Source organism: Stigmatopora nigra, chromosome 15 (genome assembly GCF_051989575.1).
Source record: "Stigmatopora nigra isolate UIUO_SnigA chromosome 15, RoL_Snig_1.1, whole genome shotgun sequence".
NCBI classification, from domain to species: domain Eukaryota; kingdom Metazoa; phylum Chordata; class Actinopteri; order Syngnathiformes; family Syngnathidae; genus Stigmatopora; species Stigmatopora nigra.
This window is the reverse complement of record NC_135522.1, coordinates 8562666-8587623: the sequence shown is the minus strand read 5'-3', so window position 1 is coordinate 8587623 and position 24958 is coordinate 8562666. Positions and strand designations below refer to the sequence as shown.

The window sequence follows — 24958 nt, the reverse complement described above, 5'->3', positions numbered from 1 at the left end:
TAATTAAATGCAAACCATTTTTGAACTAAATGTTGACAAAATTTTCCATTTTTAATTATTTTTAATTTAAAAAAAAACAACAAAACTGAATATTTTGCCAATTTTTAGGTCAACAATGTCTCAACAGTAAATTGAATCTCAAAATAGACAAATATTAATTTGCTTATCGACGAGTCGATTAATTGTGGCAGCCCTACCCACCACTGACGGGATTATACGGCCACTCAATTTTGCCATTGACGGGATTATACGTCCACTCAATTTTGACTTGAAGGAGTGAATGAACAAACAGCCACACGTCAATGACAGCCAAATGACTTATACATTTATATATGGGTTGGCCAACATATGGGACCCTTAGTTACAATGGTGGCAATAATGTCATTTATGTCAAACTTTTCCAACAAGCTGCGTTGTTTTTATCTAAGTTACATAAGGATTGAGTGTTTCTTTGACTTGTTACTTTCACTTTTCGTTGGTTTTACTGGAAGTACTTGGCCATGCCCTATCCCTTCCATTTACTGCTGTCTTTGGTGTGCCATTTTTTTTATGTTTGTACAGTATTTCTTTAAGTTTGGATTCACATAATTCTGACTGTTAAAATGAGCACACCAGCCACAGCATAATTTGCCACCCTCGAAGGAGATCCAGTAGTCTGCAAATAAGAACAAATCTGCATTTAGCGAGATAATAGTTTTCAAACCCTGAAGTATCCTCATTTTGCCTACATTAGAATTTTTTTTGTGATACAGAACAGATTTTAATAACTATCTTAGTTACAGTGCCAATGTACTAACTGTTATAGAAACAGTTCTTTTAATGGTATCTGGATCTCATTCGAAGGTGCAAACATTGTATTTCTCATGGTGTGCCAGATACTCAAGGCAAGCACACTGTTGCTGCAGAAATGACAAGCCATTTTGCTATGAAATGTAATTAAAAAAAAAATGGACTGAAATGCCTGCGTGTCAACCTCTGTCTCTTTGTTGGTGTATTATGAACAGAAAATATCTTTGTACAGGATGCTGAAACAAAGAGAGAAAAGCAACTTGGCCAACGAGACAGACGACAGTACCTTAGTCGAACCAAGAAGACTCGACTAAAGTTTTGAAACATATTTTTAATGGAATTACAGGTAAGATATATTGGTATTCATTTGTAAGTTCTTTGCAAGGTTAAGATTAGTGTATATATATCTATCTATATATATATATATATATATATATATATATATATATATATATATATATATATATATATATATATATATATATATATATATATATATATATATATATATATATATATATATATATATATATATATATATATATATATATATATATATATATATATATATATATATATATATATATATATATATATATATATATATATATATATATATATATATATATATATATATATATATATATATATATATATATATATAATTGTTACATATTACAAAGAGTTAAATTCATTTAAAAACGCGTGATTAAAAGCAACACATGATATTTCTGATAATAGTAATTACAAAAATAAATTTGGTAATATTGTACAATTAATTGCAAAAATAAATTGACAATTTGTATTTGAAAACACTGAATTGCAAATCTGAGACAACAAAAAGCCTTTCAATTTAGACAATTCAATTCAATTTAAGATTACTATGAGAAGAATCATTAATAAAATATTAAGTAGGATGTATGGAAATTGACACACCAGCCACAATATTATTTTTTACCCAAAAATGAGATCCAGATGGGTTCTGCATAAGCTCAAGTCTGCCTTTTGCCAAATTCATATTCAGCCTTGTTAACATGGAAAATGTGTTTTTCTGATATATATTTGAATCTCTGTAAAAACACTGCAACATTGCTAGTCCCTCTGCAATGCCCACCTAATTTTCTACTAATGTATTTTTCATGTTTCTCAGTTTTGGGAGTGCACTAAGCAAGCATACTTTTACTTTCGTTTCACGTCAAGACATTTTACGGGAAATGCTTGGCCTCTCCCTGCCTTTTGTGACCTTTTTAGTTTGATTTATTTGATAAAAGGAAAATACATGTTAATAAACACCTACATGTATAAATAAGTAAGATTATAGCCACAGGCAAATTTCCATTTTTTAGTACTAGTGTCAAAAAAACATGAGGAAAATCAGTAAGGTGACAGTAGGATTGGTTTACATTATATTGCACACTAAAGTTGGATCAAGTGCCCTGTAAATATGGGAGAAGCAGCATAAAAAAAATCCAATCTGCCAAATGATTTTTTTTTAAATTGTCATTGTTTGATGAATTTGAGTGTTGCAGTAGACAATAAAAATATAATAAACATATGAAAAAAGACAAAGAGCCAGGGTATATGCAAAATATGATAAGAAGCAAAGAGACATTTATTTTGGCTGGGAGCCGAATGCGGCTCGAGAGCCGTGCTTTTGCCACCTAAAGAAATTGGACATCAATGCGTTGAACATTCAGATGCAATCGAATACAAGTACTTGTACTTTGTTACTGAAGGAAAAGACAAACAATTTTTCGATGTTTTGTTGTGGAAAAAAAAATAACAAGCGTGTACAGACATGGCGTGGGCGTGTCCATCCTTCCTTTTAGGCGTCCCTTTTACGTGAAGAAGTCCTTGAACTACTGAAAGCACAAAACAGACGACTTTCCTAGCAACGCCGTTTTGTCCACGCATCGAGCCCCGGGTAAAGTATTTTAAACTTTTTCAAGATTATTTCAGTTAACTTCCCTAGGTTTCGACGTTACATGAAGTGCTACCCGATAGTTTACTTAAGACCCTCTTTGGGGTGCGATTGTAATATTTTGACTTTTGTGGTTTTGGGGCCTGCACAGTTGTATAGACGTTGTGTTTTCTTTTTTTATATCTCCAATTTGTTGCAAATTTAAGCTACACAGGAGAGCTATTTTTGATCTTGTAGATTTTATGACTTTTTCTAAATATGCTCACATTGCAGCCAATAGATGGCAGTGAACGATAAATCATGTAATTTGGGAATTGTTAGTATGTACGTATAACAATTAACCTCGGGAAATCTAAAAAGGGAGAGAGGGAGAGGTATTGATACTGTACATTGTACTGTGAGAGCTTGATGTTATAGAAAAGTAACGATTGAGTAATGCTAAAAAATAGAACAGGGGTGGGCAAACTATTGCACAAATGGCCACAATGGGTAAGGGGTTTCGTTCCAACCCATAAAGAGGACACTTTTTTACCAATCTGGTGTCCTGCAAGTGCAATCAGTGGATTGCTGCCAGGTGCTTCTTGTTTTCTGCAGAACTCTTACTAGTCGGTGTCGGTGCTGGATCAGTTGGAACAAAAACCTGCACCCACAGAGGCCCTCGAGGGCTGGTTTGCCCAACCCTGATCTAGAATGAATATGTTAATTCACTAAGTTTTTACCCTAATGTGTGCAGCTTTCCAATCCCTTGACAGAGAGATGATGGCCTCTGAGGTCACTTGGCATGAGGAACTCAGACTGGTCCTTATGGGAAACACAGGGGCAGGCAAAAGTGCGTCGGGAAACACCATCCTCGGCCAGGACCAATTCTTTAAGTCAGCGCTGAGTTTCAGCTCATTGACCCAGCGTACCAAGGCTGGAACCACAGAGCTTGTGGAGGCTCACGACCGAAAGAGAAAGGTGACAGTGGTAGACATGCCAGGCTTCGGGGATACTCAACTCAGCGAGGAAGAAGTTTTTGAAGAAATAGCCAAATGCATTGTTTTGACTGATTTCGCACCCAGTGCCTTTTTCTTGGTTGTACCGATCGGGCGTTTTACAAGAAACCAAATGCAGCCTGCTATTAATCTGGCCAAACTTTTTGGCAATGCTGCCATCAGAGATCACACAGTGGTTCTTTTTACTGGCGGGGATCGTCTACAGGGCAAGACCTTTGAAGAATACCTGAGCGAGGCTCCCCCTTCGCTCAGAGAACTAATTCGCAAGTGTGGGGGTAGGTACCATGTGTTCAACAATGAAAACTCCAGCGATAGGCAGCAGGTTCATGAACTTATGGGAAAGGTGGACGAGATGCTCATGGGAAGTAGAACCGGGTTTTATACAAATGAAATGTTTCAACGGGCCAAGGAAGCTGTGAGGCAACAAATGATTTCCGGAAGTGGCAGTAATGAAATAGGTTTTTGTGATAAGTATTGGCCAATTGTGAAATGCGTCGTTAGTGCAGGCTTTGTCGGCCTGTGTATCGGAGCCATCTTTGGCGCTGCCACGGGTGTTGTTGTCGCCTCTATCGTAACTACCACGGTAACCACCTGTGGTCCACCTGCAATGATAGGGGGACTTATAGGGGGATGTGTTGGTGCCACAATTGGTGTAGTTGCTGGTTTTAATGCCGATAGTCCGGAGGATGCTACACGGGCTGCTTCTGATCAAGTTACTGACGTCGGAATTTGCGCTTTGAAAACAAGCCTTTTAATTAAAAATATGTTGTCGGGAACGCCATGCGTGTTAATCGAAACTGGGCGTGAAGATGCGATTAATGACACTGAAACTCTCAATAGTGAAAATCATGTGATTGATATGCTACCAACAGCAACAACCTTGGGTGACAAAAAAATTAACTGAAAGTGGTGAAACGTAAATGCAAAAGCTCAAAGTAACGTTTTTTTAACATCAATTTGGTCATATATCACCATTACACATTGCACAATTATCGTGTTGATTCAAGATCTCCTTTAATTTAATTTTACACTTGTGTTTTAAGTGGAAATAAGAATAGGTGTCTGCCCTGACATCAAAATGTGCTTGGACGCATGGTGGCGCTGTTTTCCAACGCAAGTCCCATAACAAATCACATTTGTGCTTGGCAAGTCTGCAATAAAAACTCAAATTGAAAATATAGGCTATATGTTGTGCATACATAAAACATGTTTAATTTTGACTTGAATAAGGTTTCAGAAATCCATTGATATAAATGTACTTATATGTCCATTTTATTTTTTGTTCATTATTTTTTCCACAGTGAAGTACAAAAATTGCAATAATCCTTTTAAGTTGTAGTAACCAAGATCATTTGGGATTGAATTGTGACCTGTGACAATGATCATTTATTATTTTCAATGTTGCTAGTTTTGACTTTTTCACTTCAATATATGCCATCCTGTTATTTTCTGGTTATTGAACACATTGAAATTATACGCTATACTCTGTAAATGTATAGTATTCAAATTCCCATATTTTATAATGAATTGTATATTGTTAAATGTCAAATAAATTCTTTAAATTTCAAGACTTCTGGACTTGTGGTTTAAACTGTAGAAATGTTATAAAATATTAGCAAATATGACTCCCTTGAAATTGTTGGTTTTCCTCATCTCAAAGTAGTTTGTTTGGATGATGTTATCTTTAGTCTCAAAGGGGTGGTGATTTAGCATTTCATGTTCTTGTGTCTATTTATGTGTATTTATTGACCTGCATTTTCAATGTGTTATATTTGGCGTTCACGGCTTCATTTCTCGTCAAATTGTCAGAAGAGATGACGTTGTAGGCGGGGTTTATTAGCTTCTGATGCCTGACGTACTATCAGGCCACAAAGAATACTGGTTTCTCATTGGTCAATGTCGGCTGGTCTGCTAACAACAACACATCCGTCTCCACCAATCCCGACACTTTTTAGATGAACCTGTCTGTTTGTGAATGACGTAAGTCCCGTGGAACAATATGGCGTCGTGTACAGACAACATAATTGTAAATGAGTTTAACCGGTTAGACTGCAGCAAATGAGTTTAACCGGTTAGACTGCAGCCTCATTTGAGGCCCCTTTGATCCAACTTTTGCTATTGATTCCAACAAATAAATATTGAAGCCCTGCATACTGGCTGGCTTCTTTTTATATCCAACTCCAGCCTGCTGTTTTTGCCGTTAGGCGAGGCAGTGACGGCGGTCAAGGATGGACTATGGAGAGGACATGTCTCCAATGGAGAACGTGGACCCAACTTTAGCGAATGAATTAACTCTGGTGGACTTCGATGGTGAGTCGCAGTATCACTGACATCCGTGATAAAACGTTTGTTTCGCTCTTGTCATTGTAATTCCACTCCGCTTGATTAATAATTTGTGATGTGAAATGCCAGCCGCATTGCTCGTGGACTCCTGATCAACCAGGATATTCTGTCATTAAAATTACTCAAATATATTTCCATATACGTATATGTATATATATGATGGGGTTAAGGCATGTGTTTATCGCGTGATATGCATCCCGAACCGTTTGCATTTGGACACAATTTGATTCTGAGACGATCGAGCTATATTCTCGTTGATAAAAACACTGAATCTAGTTGAAATACGAGTTTTCCTTAGTATATTTTGACTGCAGAAAACAGACTGCCCTACAACATTTCTTAAAGGAGAGTGGAAACTATAGATTCCACAATGCTATGAATAAGAATTGTGAACTTTTTAATTTATTCTAAAGCAAATCAGCATAATCCTCACATACAATACAAAAAAAAATCTGTTAATTAAGCTCAATAAAAAAAATATAGGTTTCTGGGACATTATGTCCAAAGTGAAACATTACAATGCTTTTGAGCCTACTCTCAAGTAATGGTGTTGAAAAGTTGATTTTATACAGCAAATATGTGTGTGTATGTCTCCTCTCATTTTCATTTCATTTTCTGAACTGCTTCATCCTCATTAGGTTTGCAGGGGGTGCTGGAGTCGATCCCAGCTGACTCCGGGCCAGAGGCGGGGGACACCCTCAAATCAGTGGCCAGCCGATCGCAGGGCACAAGGAGACGGACAAATATTCACGCTCTCACACATACCTAGGGGGAATTTAGAGTGTCCAATCAGCCTACCATGCATGTTTTAGGGATGTGGGAGGAAACCGGAGTACCCGGAGGAAACCCACACAGGCCTGGGGAGACCATGCAAACTCCACAAAGGTGGACCAACTAGGACTTGAACCCAGGACCCCAGAGCTGTGAGGCCGACGTGCTAACCACTTGCACTATTTTTTTTATATATATACATGTACATAAACAATTTTGCAAATTTTGTTAAGAAAAAAAAATATATAATGTACCTGGGAGGAATTACAATGGAACATATGTTCAAAATCATCAGGTTTTTTTTTCTGCCAAAAATCAAGTTGGCACTTTACTTCAACCATTTACTTAATGTTGTGCAAACTACTGCAGCTAGAAACTCTCCTCTTCCTAATTGCTCTCTTTGAGACCGGGTAGTTACATAACCTCCTCTTTTTTTCTTTTCACTCATAAACTGACAACACTAATCCCCATTGTAACATCTTGTCAGAGGTTCTGGAGGCTCTTGGGGCCCTTGTTCCGTCTGTTTATCTTACAGTCTGCTTCCCATAAAGTACACGCGTGCATGGTTTTGTGCATATGTCAGTATAAGTGTCCATCTGAAATACATGCTTGAGTATCCAGGTAGAGTAAATCTTTTCAGCTTGTTTCGTATTTCTTCATTTTTGCACTTGCAGACTATTGGTCAAAAGCTATTGTCTTTCTCACCCTCTATGGCTGTGTTTATGTGGACACATTTATTTAGATTAAAGGCCTGATGGGAACAGAAATGTTTCATGTACACCCCATTTTGAATATGGGTGTGTGAGGAAATTGTCTGATTATTTATGAGTGGAACAAGCCGTCAGTATATTTTTTTCCATGAGGTCATGTCTGAATTAGATTTTTACTTCCTTTAATATTCCACCCGGATGTTTTTTGTTGTTGTTTTCCCCTGATGTTTTATTTTGGCTGTTCAATGTTGCATAATTATTTCGTCTTTAAACGTTTTATAAGTTAAAATATAACAATAATAAAATAAAATGAAAACTTTACTGACTACTCATAGTGGACTTCAAAAGCAAATAAACAAACAATCGCTGAAATTAAAACTCGATATATATATATATATATATATATATATATATATATATATATATATATATATATATATATATATATATATATATATATATATATATATATATATATATATATATATATATATATATATATATATATATATATATATATATATATATATATATATATATATATATATATATATATATATATATATATATATATATATATATATATATATATATATATATATATATATATATATATATATATATATATATATATATATATATATATATATATATATATATATATATATATATATATATATATATATATATATATATATATATATATATATATATATATATATATATATATATATATATATATATATATATATATATATATATATATATATATATATATATATATATATATATATATATATATATATATATATATATATATATATATATATATATATATATATATATATATATATATATATATATATATATATATATATATATATATATATATATATATATATATATATATATATATATATATATATATATATATATATATATATATATATATATATATATATATATATATATATATATATATATATATATATATATATATATATATATATATATATATATATATATATATATATATATATATATATATATATATATATATATATATATATATATATATATATATATATATATATATATATATATATATATATATATATATATATATATATATATATATATATATATATATATATATATTATATATATATATATATATATATATATATATATATATATATATATATATATATATATATATATATATATATATATATATATATATATATATATATATATATATATATATATATATATATATATATATATATATATATATATATATATATATATATATATATATATATATATATATATATATATATATATATATATATATATATATATATATATATATATATATATATATATATATATATATATATATATATATATATATATATATATATATATATATATATATATATATATATATATATATATATATATATATATATATATATATATATATATATATATATATATATATATATATATATATATATATATATATATATATATATATATATATATATATATATATATATATATATATATATATATATATATATATATATATATATATATATATATATATATATATATATATATATATATATATATATATATATATATATATATATATATATATATATATATATATATATATATATATATATATATATATATATATATATATATATATATATATATATATATATATATATATATATATATATATATATATATATATATATATATATATATATATATATATATTTATATATTATATATAATTAAAGAAGTGGGGGAGGAATGTTGGTTGGCAATTTATTTTCGACTGTTTGTAAGTACAAATTTAATGTTTGAAATTGCAGTTGTCTGTCTGGGCCCTCATTATATCATTTTTCAAGGCCACAGGCCGAAATAGTGTAAAATTGCATGTGCCATTTCAAGGCCAGTCCACAACATGTCTTATCTTGCTACCATAAAAACAATCTCCATGCTTTTTCTCTGTAGTCTAGAGACGCTCTTAAGATCTCGTGATTCCCGAATGCTTCTCCCTTTTTTCAAGGACAAGTGAGAAGTAATAGCGGTGTTACTGTTATACTTGGTACCGTTTGTAAAATGTGACACGTGTTTGAGGTCACTGGTATCATGGATGTCGCAATTACAGTGTCCTTGACTCTTAAAAAGAAACATTTAATGACAATGTTAATTAAATATTAAGTTACACAGTGATTATACCCGGCTCTCAAACGGTTTGGACATCTATCAAAGTTAATGGCAGTTTAAATAATGAGAGAAGTGATAGTTCCTTCAGAGAAATGTAAATAATGAAATTATATATTAACTATATTGTAAGTATTGCACTTCAAATTATCATCAATTTTTTTTAAACACTCGTAATATGGTTGTAGATGGTTAAGATGGGATGTTCCCATTTTAAATGTCAAGAACATGTACTTAAGTGTACTCAAATATGGTTAGTGGCACTATAGGTATGTGTACTTGCATATACTTGTACTACAAGTAGGTGGACTTGTGTACTACAAATACTTGTAATTGTACTCTGGTATGTTTGTGTACTTACACGTGTACTCGTACTACAGCTATTAGAACTAATACTAAAATTACAAATACTAGTTTTTTTTTCCAAACACGTGTACTTATACTACAAATATACCGATCAGCACAACAGAGCTACCTTCGTAGTTTCTCCAGATATTTTCTAGTTTTTGATTGAACTGCACCATTGATATGATAACGCAGCTTCATACTCAATTGCCAAACACTCATTTCACAGTCCAAAAGGGAAGGGAAGTTTTGTGTTTCAATATTTTGATCCTGGTTGCAGTACCAACTATTGGCCAACAATCTTAAAAAGTATGGAATGTACCAATGAAGAAGCCTGCGATGTTATCATATGGAATGACGCGTTTAGTTTTTTTTGTGTGTGTTCTTTTTCAGAGATACTGCAGCTTGTTAACAACGACTTCCCTGACTTGTTTGAGGAGCAAATGGCTTCTGCTGGCTCTTTAAACACCACCCCTCGACTGGCCAGTCAAAACCCTGCACCACCCCAAGAATCAACCCCTCTTGTCTACCACAGTCCCAGTGCTGGCCCCTCTGCTCCTCAGACAATGTCACCCATATCTGGGTCACTTCCCCCTTCTCTCTCCCCTGTGCAATCCCATCCTACAACGGCAACGACTCGCAGCCCGCCGCTCCTTCAGCCACGGCCTCAGCTGGTCCAAACCATTCACCCCCATGTGATGGCCCAGCCCACTATTCAGGTTTGACAAAATTCACAATGTGCACATTAACAGTAGCATGTGGTCACATATAACAGCACATAGATGCAATGTGACAACAGTCTATGTAACTTTAAAAAATGTTTATTTTCATGCAGATACAGACCCAACGACTCCCCCTTCACACATTGCTTCCAACACCCATCCAGACGCCGCCGGCTCAAACTGTCGTGTTTGCTTCCAGCGGCGGGCAGTCCCGTATTATCCAAAACCCCGTCATCTGCCACCCTAGTTCTACTACTGGTTTCACGGGTGACAATTTTTTTTTGAATTTTCACCTTGATTTTAGCACATGCTACATTGAAATATCATGTACATTGGTACCTCGACATACGAGTGGCCCGACATATGAGCAATCCGAGATACGAGTAAAATTTCGGGCAAATATTTATCTTGAGATACGAGACAAATTTTGCTATACCAGCAGACAGCGGACGCAAGATGCTGCTCATAAGAACATCATGGGCACTCTCTCTCTCTCTCTCTCCCCGCAACTCCTTGGTGTACTGTCGCTGGTCGCAACTCCCTCTTTGTTATGTCTCTGCGAGCACTGGGCGGAGCGTTGCATTTTTTTCAGTGTTTTTTGTTTTTCCCGATTCGTCAGTGTGAATGGCGTATATACCACCTTCTCGTTGGCAAGTGGTCGTGCGTTATCCTATTGTGGGGATATTTGTGTGCATCATTTTGGGAATATTTTGAATGGAATAGAAACTCAAACAACCTTCGATATTGACTGAAAGTCAGTGTAGAGGCGGGGCAAAAAGAGCCAACCCGGGAGAGGGAATGTATCAAAATGTCAAACAAAATTAGAATTAAGTTTAGTGTTGGGTATGATTAAACTTATTTTTGAGTGTCTGCATCGTAATCCTAGTTCAGTTAAATTTGTTTATGTTATGTCACAAGCACCAAATGGCAAATTAGAACAAATAAAACATTTTTTCCCATCCAATATCCTTTTTCAGAGGGTCGGAACAAATTAATTTGTTTTTAGTTCATTTCAATGGGAAACGTTCAACATTCGTGCTCAGTCCCGGAACGAATTAAGCTCGTATCTCGAGGTACCACTGTAATTATTTTCAATCTGGCTCATCCATGAATTCTAATTTGTCATGTTTTTTTTTTTTTTTTGCAGGTCTTGGTCTTCAACCACAGGTCCAGCGTTTTGTGACATCACCTCAGCTCCGATCAGGCACTATTCAGCAACACCTTCTTACAAATGGCCAGACCATCCAGACTCTCTCTACAACACCAACTACAGTCCATGCAATGCCACAGCAGGTTCAGCAGGTCACTAACTATGTTTCTTTTGTATGTTTAAAAGTCTAAATTGATATAAACAACCAGTATTTGGTGTTACTTCTTACAGACACATCAGATTTTGAAGTTCTTATTTTAACAGCATGGTGGTTCTTTCACTAGCTTTTGGTTCCACAACAGCAGATTCTGAAGACAGATTCCTTGGTTCTATCTACAATGCCAAACACAGCAGGGATAACCACATTGACCGCACCCCTACACAACACAACACTTCAAGTACCGGTACAGCTCTAGCAATACATGTATAAAAAAAAAAAGTTACTGCTGTTAATAAAGGGCTCCTTCGATTATGATATCACTCCCTTTTTACGTTTTATATCTTTATCTGTAGACGCTGTTGGGGAGTAACCTTGTGACTACTGTTCTGGAAGGAGACAAGCTGACATTCAAACACATACATTCAGGCGCTTCCCAATGCACAAATGGAGCCATTTCAAGTATAGAGCAAAGCCCTATGACTGGAGGAGGGTTGTGTCAAGGAGGGGTTGTAAAGGAAGGTGAGAGGAGGACTACCCACAACATCATTGAAAAGAGGTACCGGTCGTCCATCAATGATAAGATTGTGGAGCTGAGAGACTTGGTCGTTGGCAATGATGTAAAGGTCAGTGATTTATTTATTATTATTATTATTATTATTTTTTAAAGAATTTAAAGAATTTTTGGAAATTTGAGAAAATCTAGCTGCTGTAATATGTGGTAAATACAATGTCCTCAATTCACATATTGTTTATTGTATATATCTAACTAAGGTAATGGAAATATTAAAATGGGTGCGAAATTAGGAAAAAGGTGCTTTATCTTTCTTGTAATGTTATTGAGTCAAGGAATCAAAACTAAAAAGAAGTAACTTTGTAAAGGCAGTACTGTGTATATACTATATAATAATGTTTTTGTATAGGATGTCATCAAAAAATATGTATAACAAATGGTTTGCACCACCAATTTGTGGCCTTTCTGTATATCTTTTGTTGATAAGCAACATATGATACTTAAATTTTTTTTTTTTGTCCCTCAGATGCATAAGTCAGGAGTGCTGAGTAAAGCTATAGATTACATTAAGTACCTGAAACAGTCCAATCACAAACTCCGACAGGAAAATCTGGCTCTGAAGATGGCAAACCAGAAGAACAGTAAGTGTAATATATTGATAAATACATGTAGCAAATGCCTTATACCTTACATCTTACTACCTCTTGCTCTCCCAGAGCCAGTCACCCTGTCTGAAGATATGGAGCCGAAAGAGGAAATTGTAATGATGTCACCTCCGGCGTCTGACTTGGGTTCATTATCCCCTCACCAGTTCTCCCCCTATGGTGTGGACTCTGAGCCCAGCAGCCCCTTAATAGACCATGACCTGGTAAGGTACAAGGTTTTAAAAGCCATCATTTTCTTTTCCATAATTATGTTGTTTGCTTTTTGTTTGAAACACTAGTTTGTCATTTGAGGGTTGTCTACAATTCAGCAACCGCACATGACATTCTAGTCTTATCTCAGGCTAGTAGCCTTTTTAACATCATATCAATCTTTCTTTCAGATGAAGTCTGAGCCAGATTCTCCTTCGTCTGTTGGAGTGATGGATGGTTCTCGCCTGCTTCTTTGTGCTCTGACATTCTTCTGTCTCTCCCTGAACCCACTCCCCTCGCTCTTGGGTTCCGAGACCTCAGAAAGCTTCTCCGCAGGGCACGGGTCATCTCGAGCTCTGTTCTCGTTCCCGAGTCCCACACAGGATTTTGGTGAGAAAACCGATCGTTAGTGATCAATCTATGTTTGTCTCTATAAGAATTCAGTGGCGCACGCCTTTGAGAGAGCATTAAAATGATGATACATTTGTGTTTTATCTTTTGTAACCCTAGCTTCTTGGCTACGCTGTCTCTTGCCATGGGTGATGGTTTGGATGTTAAGTGGACTGGGAGCAGTTTGGGGTTGCGTGCGGGTACTCTACCTCTGGGAACCCGTTACGCCCCTTCACTCCCCCAAGTCAGTCTCATTCTGGAGACATCGAAAGCAAGCCGATGTACACCTTAAGAGAGTTAGTACACTTCACCAATTGTCGTTTACACAGACTGAATATAGATGTTTGCCATTATTCCAATTTAGGCTATTGTGATCTCTTCCAATAACTTTCTATTTTTCCTTCTCTCGCAGAGAGATTATGCTGCAGCACTGAGCAGTTTAGAAACCTCTTTGTCAATTTTGACCAGAGCGTTGCCTTCCACCAGACTGGATCTGCTCTGCTCATTGTCGTGGAATTTGATTCGCTATTGTTTGCATCGGCCAACTCCTCTCGGTTGGCTGGTGCACCAAATCAGAGGGAAACACGAGGGAGACGAGGCTCGGACAAGTGCGAGGGATGCCGCCCTAGTATACCATCGTCTGAGCCAGCTTCAGCTTACTGGTAAATAAAGGGAACTAAGTGATAACCTTTCAGAAGAGGAGTTGATAATTTTTTTTTTAAATTGCCATGTTTTGTGTTGTACCTCTGCTTCCAGGGAAGCTGCCTCACCGAAGCAGGTTGTGGGCCCTGTCTCTGTCTTTAAGTGCTGTCAACCTCAGTGAGAGTGCGCAAGGAAAGATGGCCCCCGCCCAAATGACTGAGATTTATCTCACTGCAGCCGCAACCCTGCGCACTGTACTGGGACTCCATATTGCCTGTTTGCCTGTATGAAGCTCAAATGTTCATTTTAAGTATGTCATCTAGTTATTTTTAATTAATCCATTTGAACTATTTTAATCCCTTTTTCACAGGGCTACTTACTCAATTGTGCTGAGAGCATTGCAAATCAATGTGAAGCCAAGCACATTCCTGACTCCCTCCGCTGGATCTTCACCCCATTGGGCAGGCATTTTTTTCTCACCTGTGATTGGTCATTGAAGTCAGAGAGCAGTGATGGGGTATTTACATCTCAAAGAGACCCAGGTATAAACAACAGAGTTGAACTCCGACCGCCAAAGCAATGAACCACTTACCAGGAGGGCAGTCATTTAACTCTTTGGCTGCCATTGATCAATGTCCAACTTGTTTAGATTTGGAGGGGTGATTGTACTCATTTTCTTCGATTCCAATTTTTTTCTCCCCCTGGTAATAAACCTAATATGGAGAGAGTTCACTTATTGGGTTCCCTTGAAGGCACTAGATGTCCAATTCATGTAGACTGCTAGAGGTGCACAAACACACCATTTGGCTCTGCCAGGCAACATGAATTCAATGTTTATTGCTGTTTAGATTCACTTTATTATTTTCATAAGATATATTTAATTCTGTAAACAAAAAAAATCTAAATACGTGTGTATATATATATATATATATATATATATATATATATATATATATATATATATATATATATATATATATATATATATATATATATATATATATATATATATATATATATATATATATATATATATATATATATATATATTATTTTTTTAATTACATTGTAATTAACAATGATGTTTACAGTTGGGGATGCCTGGTCTTCATGTTTTTTTTTAATTTGTTCAATTGCAAAAATACTTACTTGTCATATCAAGGATCTGGGTGATGTTTAACAATTCTGTAATTTACATTTAGATGTTATTGTGAAGCATATGAAGTCCTTCTCTAACTAATTATTTCCCTTCAGCGGACCCAATTGCTCAGTTGCACCGCAGTTTCTGTAGAAAGCTGCTTGAGCGAGCTGTTCATACTCTCATTCAGCCGCAGAGCGACTCAGAAGTGGGCAAACACAAAGTGAACACTGGGTAGGACAGCAGTGGTACTACGTTGCTTACACAACAATGTGCTACATTCATGCCTTCATTTCCTTCTTCCAGGGAGTTTTCCACTGCCCTTGTCTTCCTGCAACAGTTGAATAAATGTACAGAAGATTCACCTTCTGCCCCTCCCTTCTCAGCTCCTTCCAATCACACTATCACGCCAGGTACAGTATGTACACTATTAAAGGTTTTGAAGATGAACTCTTTCAGAGTCAAGCATTGTCTGAAAAGACAATGTTAGATTAGATTAGATACGATGGAATAAAAGTAATGTTGTCAATGATTTTTATTTAGCAATTTATATAGTTCTTGTTATCTTAGGCTGAGCTCTTTCACACACATTGAGCAACATAATGCATAATATTGCACTTGATTGGAAAAAAAGATATTTTCAGATTGTAACATTTGATTTTTGAAAGATAAGAATCCGAAAATTGATTGCTTGCTTTGTTGACTTTTTTTTTTTGTCTACCAGTGAGAGATCCAGTATGTCGATGGTGGGCTTTGGTCCTAAAAGCTGCAGTCTACTGGCTTCAGGGTGATGACGCTACTGTGAAGTCTCTATTGGTAGAAGCAGAAAGAATTCCAAGAAATCTACATGCTCTTGAGTGAGTGTCATGTTTCATCAACAATTCCCTTCAAAATATTCCCAAAATGATGCACACAAATGTCCTCACAATATGATAACGCTCGAGCACTTGCCAACGAGAAGTAGTTTATATAACTCTCGTATTAGCGATCACCTCGCCATCTGCAATGACTAACCAGGGAAAAAAAACAACTGAAAAAAATGCATTGCTCCGCCCAGTGCTCGCAGAGACATTGCACGAGTTGCGACCAGAAAGACATTACACAAGGGAGTTGCGGGGAGAGAGACTGTGCCCATGATGATCTTATGAGCAGCTTCTCAGTTCCGCTGTCTGCTCGTATATCAAAATTTGTCTCGTATCTCGAGATAAATATTTTCTCAAAAGTTTACTCGTATCACAAATTGCTTGTATGTCGAGGTACCACTGTACTACACAGCTAATGATCTTTCCCACCTTTCGATTATAGTCACCCGCTGCTTAAGGCCGTGCAGTTACTCTGTAAGTCGGTCCAGACAAGTCTTTCACCTCTGAAGGGTGAAGGGACGCCGACCTGTCTACCCCTCTGTGACGAAGCCAGCAGCTACCTGCGCTCAAGCATCTCCCTGCCTCTTAGCCAACCTGGCGATTTCCTAAACAAGGTAGGGAGTATTTTCTAATAGTGTTTAATAGCTTTTTGGTGGAAATCTCTTGATGTGATTTTGGGAGGCAGATGTTGTTTGTGTGCAATAGAGATTTTAGGAGTTGGCTGTAGTGCATTGTAGTTGCATTGCATGATCTTAAAGCCAAGTGCAATGCACCCCCAGTGCATTACAGAGGCCTCCCAGGTCTTCATTACTGAGCACTGTGCACTAAAATATCAGTAGTGTATGATCATGTACGGCGTGGAAATCATGCAATTTCACTGTCGAATAGGAGTGTGGTTCCAAGAAACAAGCAGTTGCAGATAGCTACAAAGTTGCTCAACTTATCACCAAATTTGTGCGAGTGCAATGCTATGTTCAAGTCAACAGATTTTTTTCAATGAATTGTACAATGCATTTGTGGATACATTTACAACATTTTTTCCCCATTCTTGTAAATCTGTCTTTATATAAGGCAATGGAGCTCTTGGTATGCGACCTTCTTCTGACTTTAAGGACCAGTTTATGGCAGCAAGGGAGCAGCACAAATGGAGAACCTGGACCAGCATCTGCATTACAATTGGCTGGTTTTCAGAGTGACCTCAGTGCGCTTAGAAAGCTCACACAGTGCTCCAGACTTGCACAGTATAAGGTAAAGTCAAGACTCAAAGTTTAAAGTATAACTCGCTAAGCTATAACAACAATGGACTGATCATTCCTATCTTTGCCTTCAATTGATAAACAACAAAATGCAATTCATGTGGAACAGGGGTGTCAAACTTAGGTTGCTTCTCAGGTCGCATTAACGTCAACTCCATTTCATGTGGGCCGGACCATATTAGATCTAATATATAGAATTTTGTAATTTTTTTTAAATTGGACCCAAATAACCGATCAAAAGCCCTAAATAGTCCGTTTTTATAGATCTAAAGCAATGTTTATTTGAGCTTTTTTTTTCTTAGTACTGAAAAATGTCTTTGTTTTTTATTTCCAACAGAAAACAAAATATATTTTGGGAAATGGAAAATATTTGTATATTTTTTTTATTATACAAAATGCTTTTTAAACTAAAAACACAAAGAAAAAAAATGATTACAAATTGCAATGATTGATTTTAAAAGGTTAATGTACATGTAAATGTAATGTACATCTATCATCATTTGAATTTGATCCTAAAATAGAAACACGTCATTAACTTTCTCGGGCCGCACAAAATGATGCGTCGGGCCAGATTTGGCCCCCGGGCCGGCACTTTGACACCAGTGATGTAGAACATGCTTTTTGAAGCCTCATTGATCCCGAGAGCTTTTATCACCTCTTGCTGTATGTACATCTGGTTAATGTTTAGGGAACTGCTGTGTCTCTTGTTGTAGGTGTTTCTCCACGAAACCACAGTTAGGCTGATGGCCGGCGCCAGTCCCACAAGGACACACCAGCTACTGGATCACAACCTTCGACGCCGAACACCCGGTTTACACACAGCAGGTAAAGCATACATCAAAACTACTTTTTCAAAATCACAACGCCTTGTCCAACCCATTTGAAATTTGGTGATTTGGCAGCAAATCAACAAATGTTCAAACGAAATGGGCGTCTACTAATGATAAAATCATTTGGAGAGATGTTACGAAAAATTGCACCCACATCTTTACTTTGTCTGTAGAAGGCGAGCGGGAACGGGCGCATGCTATTCTGTTGGCTTGTCGCCACCTGCCCATGCCCCTGTTAACTCCACCCGGGCTCCGCGCCCACCTTCTAGCGGAGGCCAAACGCACCCTGGAGCGTGTGGGAGATCGCCGATCCCTGAAAGATTGTCAGCAGATCCTGTTGTGCCTGAGTGGGGGTACGACCATCGCTGCTTCATGAACACATACACACAGTGAGACTACTGTCAATTAATTTACAGTATAGAAGTGATAAGATCATATGCTATTGAGCCTTTGTCAACCTCACTGTTTGCACCATCAACCCAATCCATTGGTCTGGTCTTACTGCCTCATTCATTTTTAACAGGCTAAATAGGGAAAATTAGGTTTAACGGCCTTCTAGTGCTGTGTGATATGATGTAATGATATACAGCAGGGGTCGGGAACCTTTTTGACGAAGAGAGCCATAAACAATTCATATTTTCAAACATTATTCCTTGAGAGCCATACTCAGAATTTAAATGTAAAAATACATGAAAATGTGAGCATTTATTAGTTATTTCACCACTTTGAAAGTAAAAAAAAAAGTCTCAATTCTTTTGAGAACATTATTTTACTGTTGCTAATCAATGAGTATCAATGAGAGTATACATGCAGAAGAGTATAATGAAGAAAAAATATTATTAAAAAGGCGCTAGAGATTATGACTCTCCCATTGGTGTATTCGGGACTTTGGTGGTCTCTCACTAGCGGTTCCCATATTTTACTACACAGGTTCGCGGAGAGCCATATACACCCTTCAAAAGAGCCACATATGGCTCCCGAGCCATAAGTTCCCTACCCCTGATATACAGTATATCGCCCAAACGATATAAAACTTTAAACATTGACATTTGACATGTATAGCACTTGCGCAATAATGGAGCTGTTGCTATAACAGACATTTTGGCCAGTAGATGCCACCCATTTGTGTTGATGGGATTGCAAATATACCATAGAAGTAACAACAATCATGTTCAAGATGGCCCTCTCAATATTTAGCAAATTGGCTCCCCCTGCCAACTGTATGTGATTTGTGCATGCAAGACAATTGAAATTAGCAAAACATGAAAAACGCACAGAATACACAAAAGCACCAGTAATTTATTATTGGAGATATTATGCTAACATTATTTAGAGCTGTCTTAAGACCAAAACCACCTCAACTCATATCATCAGTTGGTAATTTGATATCTTTACATTTGAGGGAAAAAATATCTATGTTACTGAGATGCTTCTATTTACACTGGATATATTTAGGTTCAGGCATTACTTCATGCATTTATCATTTGAGGCTGGTCAGTTTATTGTCAATACAAAAATAGTAAGTGGGGAAAAGATGTCATAATTGCTGTAAAATCTTTGACCAAATGATTTAAAATGTATTGTTTTGTCGCTTTTGGATATCATTATATATAACATAGCCCATATTTTGATTAAAATAATGATATCAAACAGCACTATGGCCTTCCAAAGAAAAGGAAGCTTCTTTTTAAATGTTTTTTTTTAAATATAACTTTTAAAATCCATGCTATTTTGCAGGTGCTTTTATAGCTCTTTGCTTCTGCTTTTTTTGGGATATCGAAATCAGTTTTCCAAATTAATATTTTAGACCTTTTGAAATGCAATTTGGTTTACTTTCTACCATAATTTGTTTTGCTTTCCATCTACCTCATTTATGGGATTTTACTATGTGGAAAAACAAAATACCCAATTACTAATTTAGTCTAAATTGGAAACAGGTCCATCTTTTTTATTACAAGTATCACCCAGAGGTATTTTTCTTTCACAAAATGTCAAATTACACCATCAGGGTGCTGAAAATATGCTGGGTTTGTTACTAATATCCTACTTTTGTAGGCAGACACATACATGTAAATTATTGTTCTACATAACAGTTGTAAATACAAATAGACTAACTTTTAAAAGTCCAATTAAACTAAGTCAGGGTTATCTTAACTATTCCACAAAGGGCAAAAATGGGTGCAGGTTTATGACAAACTGGGAAAAAGTCGAACTAACAAATATTCTAGATGGTGTGGTAGCTTTGGCTTGCCTTTCTGTAGCAATGCAAAATATTCATTTTTTGATAAACATACAAACACAATTCATGCTTGTAGAAACTTCCACAAATAGAATTGGAGGTCAAACCACACATTATTCTCTTTCTTTTCTGTAAGGAAGAACAGAGCAATGCTGAATTAGCCATTATAGGCTTGGTTTATTGTTTTTTGTTTTATTTTGTTACAGCTTTTTCTTTTTAATGTCTTCTTTTTTCCTCTTCAAGCATTTTACTATTGCAAATCTTATTGTTGACTTTTTAATGTGTTTCTTTTATAATAAAACAAAATGTGGTGATTGGGATGTTTTCTTTATGCCATACTCATCATTTTACAAAGTAAGGTAAGAATCAACATTTAATAGTTCAATTTTGCAGCCTATGTTTGGTGCAAATTTTGTACACACACAACAAATAAACTAATTGCCTGGGTGATAAATGGACTTCATAAATCAGTTTGTCTCTTATTCCAAGTCATTTTGTATTGGGGGAACCTTTCTTTTGTGCCGTGTTTCTGGTCGGACATAGTTTGCAAAATGTGCATTCATATTGCGCATACCCGGGTGTAGTGGGGCCGATTTCACGTGTGCGTCCAAAATAAGCGCACAGAGCAATGAAAAACAAAAAGAAGCACAATAATGTGTCCAACAAGGCTAAATTCAAGCCCGGATTCAAGAGAAGGGAAAATAAATGCATCCTCACGTTTAACGATGAAGATAGGGAGTAAGTGTTCTTTAATTAGTATGTATAGTTGTGACTGTGTCCCCGGTGTTCCTCACGCTTTCGTACGGCTAAATTTATTATTGAGTTACTAATATGTCAACCCAATTGTTTTTCCCTCCACATAACTTATTTTGGTTTAGAAACTGACGTTGTTAAAAGAACCACTTCTTCTAAAAATATATATTCTCATATCAACCACAGTAACTTGACATAACACTACTGCACGAAAAACTTTTTTAAAAAGCAATGACAACCCGCCTTCACGTCATTTCATAAATTAACATAGTTACCAATGTCCAATTAATTCATAAAACGATCAAGCTATCGCTACTTGCCCCCCTAGCCACAATAAACTGCTCAAATGGATTTGATGTAAATCACTGTCACTGCCATTGAATGAGTTCATAATTGAACCCGTCCTTAAACTACAAATTCAAGTACGACTATGATCCTGTGTGATGTATGAACAACCTCAACACAATCACTTCCCTTGCTGTCAACGGATTTGTAAAAGTGTCTTTATGTACGGTAACTATTATTTTCATGCTTTTTCCCCTATCAGACAATATCTGACTGGTTTCCATAAAAGAAAAGTGGGAAGGAGGAAAGCTGCGGTTGCCGAAATACGCAAAAAGATCAAGGATGAACAAATCAGAGTCCGAGAAGAGGTAAGATCATAAATATATGAATATACGTAATTATTTTAGATGACACAACGAAAACTGTGTTAGTCTGATTACTGTTTTTTTTTCCCCCAGAGGCATAAGGAATATGTGAAATTGCTAAAAGAGAGAAAAGAAGCGCTTGGTGAGTCTGAAAATTTGAAGTGTGCATGGTAAATTCACTGTTGTACCTTGACTTGCCAGTTAAATGGGTCACCACGTTCTGTACAGGGGAAAGTGAAGATGATCTCGAAGATGTGATCACCAATACAACAGAGTCAGTTCAGTTTGACCATCCTAATCACACAGTCACGGTGACGACCATCAGTGATCTTGACCTCACGTCGAATCACCTCCTCGAAAAAATGACAAACAAGGTGAACATGCTGCAACAAGTCTGTTTGAATGCATCAAATAATGGTAGCTAGAGATGTCCTGCTATTTAGTGTCTTTTTCTTTGAAGGTCAATGGGGAAAATGAAGATCATGAAAACAAGAAAGAAGAGGTGAAGGAAAAGAGAATGCCCAAAAAGGCAGGGAATCAAATTTTGAACAAAAAGTAAGAACAATAATTTCCAAGTTAAAGTTGATTGTTTATTATCAGATCCTTATTACCAGGGATGTCCAATCACGTCATTTTTTTTGAGAATCAGAACCGGGTAAAAAATATATATATATTTTTTTGTTATCATTATAACTGGTTCGATTAAACTGGAAATAGTCAAAAGGATTTTGACATCTCTTGGCATCCTAATCATAAACGAGGCGGCGCGCCCTCTTGTGGCTATTTGTTGCTAATGTTTACTCCATGGTTGACAAGTTTAACGCTTTGAAAGAAGTCAAATTCTATATTTTAGCATTGTATAAGTTGCAGGCTACAACACAAAATAACAAATTTGTATTTTATTCCAAGAAATAAAGTACATAAAATAGTATTCAATATCTTCCGGGATGATTCTATCCATCTTTCTTGCTTCCTTGTAGGATTCGCTCACTGAATGCCTCACTGAGTACCTTCACCAGCAAGAGGTCGATGAAAGGGAAGCAGGAAGGCCGAAAAGGACGGGGCCGGCAGACGGACAGCAAGGCCGACACGAGCCGACACGAGAGTTCCCGAGAGCAAAATCTGCACCAAGAAAACCACCAAGCGGCAGCGGCGACGCATGACGGGGAAGAAGCAGCGTCAACAAGACTGAAAGATCACATTTTTAAACTTTTTAGGCAGCAAGGATGCACATAAGTTGAATAACTCTGTCTGTCTCAGAGCTAACGATGAGGAAAAATGGACGGGAGGGCAAAAGCCAAACTAAATTCTCTACATTAACTCTTTCGGCGCCATTGACGATGATAGATGTCCAAAAGTGTGGCTCTTAACACGCTTTAAATGAGTTTATTATTAGTGGGCATCTAATCCATTTGAAATGGGTCCTACTCCAAATTGGACGCCTAGCTCCGTCAATGGGATTCATTGAGTTAATATTAAGTGGGTATACGTTTTTGTTTTTTTTAACTGTGACAGTCGCGCCTATTTTTAACTTCTCACAATTCCTGCAATGTAAAAATTTTGTATTGTGATGTCAATTCCCTACACAAAAGGTTTAGTTTTCATTAAAGTGTAGTCGTCACATCGCACCTTTTATTTTGACGGCTCGACATCAATATTACTCTTTCCTCCAAGTCTTGAGTTTAACGTTTGTTCATCCTCCTCCTCTCTTGTGTTTATTTATTTACGCTAACCTGAGCTAACTTGGGTCGGCTGCCACCATCCCCAAACGTTTAACTTCGCATTCTTGATATTTAATACATGGGGGGGTCTGCTGATAGTCAACCCCTGAGTCGTCAACCTTGCTTATGTAGAGCCTTGGTGCCCGTTGTTGATGCTTCTGTTTCACTCATTGTCTCCGCAGCCAATAGGAAGGATGGATGTGCAATGGGGGACTATGGAGACCATGAGGATGATTCATGTACTTGCTGGGGGTCAATAGGAAGTTCTACTCAGGCAACAAGAAGACTCATCTGACAGGTACGTTGTAATCATCTTGTTAATGGAATTTTAGATATTTAAGTAGTTCTTATTGCTGGCTTGTGTTTTATTGAGTTTGGTGTTAACTCTAGAGAACTATAGAGTATTCTTGGCCGGTTTGTGTTTCACTTTTACTTGTGTGTGGGAGGTTATCATCTTACAGTTTTTTTTTTTTTTTTGCTCTTCAATTACTATGTACATCAGAGTTTGCAACAGTTCAATATAGTACTGTAATCTCCTACACAACTTGGGTAAAGCATGGTGATCTCAACCATGTATTATGGGATTGGTTGGGTTACTAAACGTAATGGAAATTGATTAAAGTAGATCTGTATTGAAAGCACCCGTATTAGTCTATTAGGAGCACACTGAAACCATGTGTCAAACTCAAGGGCCATATCAGCCCTGTCATGCTGTTTTACATGGTCCATTAAAGTTGTCTTTATTTATTCTGGCAGAGAATTGGTTCTGAAATTGTAATAGTAATATTAAAGTATGAGCATATAAGTATGGTGGTTTTAAGCATTTGTAATAGACAACATTTGGCAACACAATGTAAAGTATAGCAAAGTATTTGTTTTTGTAAGAAAGGATTTTGAATAAATTCTATTGAAGCTTATTTATCTTAGTTTATTTTTTAACAATACAAAAACAGGG

The 24958-nt window shown here is 35.9% G+C and overlaps 3 protein-coding genes across 6 annotated transcripts; all 3 read left to right on the top strand.

Moving 5' to 3' along the window:
- The first annotated feature begins 13 nt into the window (after positions 1–13).
- Positions 14–5330, top strand: LOC144208179 (GTPase IMAP family member 4-like). Of its 3 annotated transcripts, none has more exons than XR_013328844.1 (2): positions 14–1135; positions 2619–3436. XR_013328844.1 is itself a non-coding variant. In XM_077733891.1 (2 exons), exon 2 carries the CDS (start codon positions 3467–3469, stop codon positions 4607–4609), a length of 1143 nt encoding a protein of 380 aa, XP_077590017.1. In that variant the 5' UTR covers positions 996–1135; positions 3444–3466; the 3' UTR covers positions 4610–5330. The 3 variants fall into 3 exon arrangements, 2 of the variants coding, with proteins under 2 accessions (XP_077590017.1, XP_077590018.1); XM_077733891.1 differs by lacking the exon at positions 2619–3436 and adding an exon at positions 3444–5330 and having other exon boundaries at positions 996–1135; XM_077733892.1 differs by lacking the exon at positions 2619–3436 and adding an exon at positions 3463–5330 and having other exon boundaries at positions 1117–1135.
- Positions 5331–5767: 437 nt separating this feature from the next.
- On the top strand, positions 5768–21193 carry srebf2 (sterol regulatory element binding transcription factor 2). 2 transcript variants are annotated; one of them, XM_077733890.1, is made up of 20 exons: positions 5768–6015; positions 10518–10843; positions 10960–11113; positions 11994–12148; positions 12281–12400; positions 12510–12779; positions 13194–13308; positions 13384–13535; positions 13713–13911; positions 14032–14207; positions 14324–14573; positions 14668–14837; positions 14924–15095; positions 15808–15925; positions 15998–16104; positions 16416–16548; positions 16997–17168; positions 17626–17802; positions 18524–18635; positions 18814–21193. In XM_077733890.1, exons 1-20 carry the CDS (start codon positions 5934–5936, stop codon positions 19014–19016), a joined length of 3363 nt encoding a protein of 1120 aa, XP_077590016.1. In that variant the 5' UTR covers positions 5768–5933; the 3' UTR covers positions 19017–21193. The 2 variants fall into 2 exon arrangements, with proteins under 2 accessions (XP_077590016.1, XP_077590015.1); XM_077733889.1 differs by having other exon boundaries at positions 13194–13535.
- A 200-nt stretch (positions 21194–21393) lies between these two features.
- On the top strand, positions 21394–23903 carry nol12 (nucleolar protein 12). Its single transcript, XM_077734589.1, is given in 7 exon segments — positions 21394–21617; positions 22180–22285; positions 22376–22424; positions 22511–22656; positions 22743–22837; positions 23263–23374; positions 23376–23903. Coding segments are annotated over 7 exon segments (717 nt in total). The 5' UTR covers positions 21394–21507; the 3' UTR covers positions 23475–23903.
- The last annotated feature ends 1055 nt before the right edge of the window (positions 23904–24958 follow it).

Excerpts from the sequence above, each read along its gene's own strand:
- LOC144208179 (XM_077733891.1), top strand. The coding sequence starts at position 3,467 with ATGATGGCCTCTGAGGTCACTTGGCATGAGGAACTCAGACTGGTCCTT.
- srebf2 (XM_077733889.1), top strand. The coding sequence starts at position 5,934 with ATGGACTATGGAGAGGACATGTCTCCAATGGAGAACGTGGACCCAACT. Across the intron at positions 12,149-12,280 it reads TGCCACAGCAGGTTCAGCAG|CTTTTGGTTCCACAACAGCA; the intron begins GTCACTAACTAT and ends TTCTTTCACTAG. Across the intron at positions 18,636-18,813 it reads ACCCGGTTTACACACAGCAG|AAGGCGAGCGGGAACGGGCG; the intron begins GTAAAGCATACA and ends CTTTGTCTGTAG.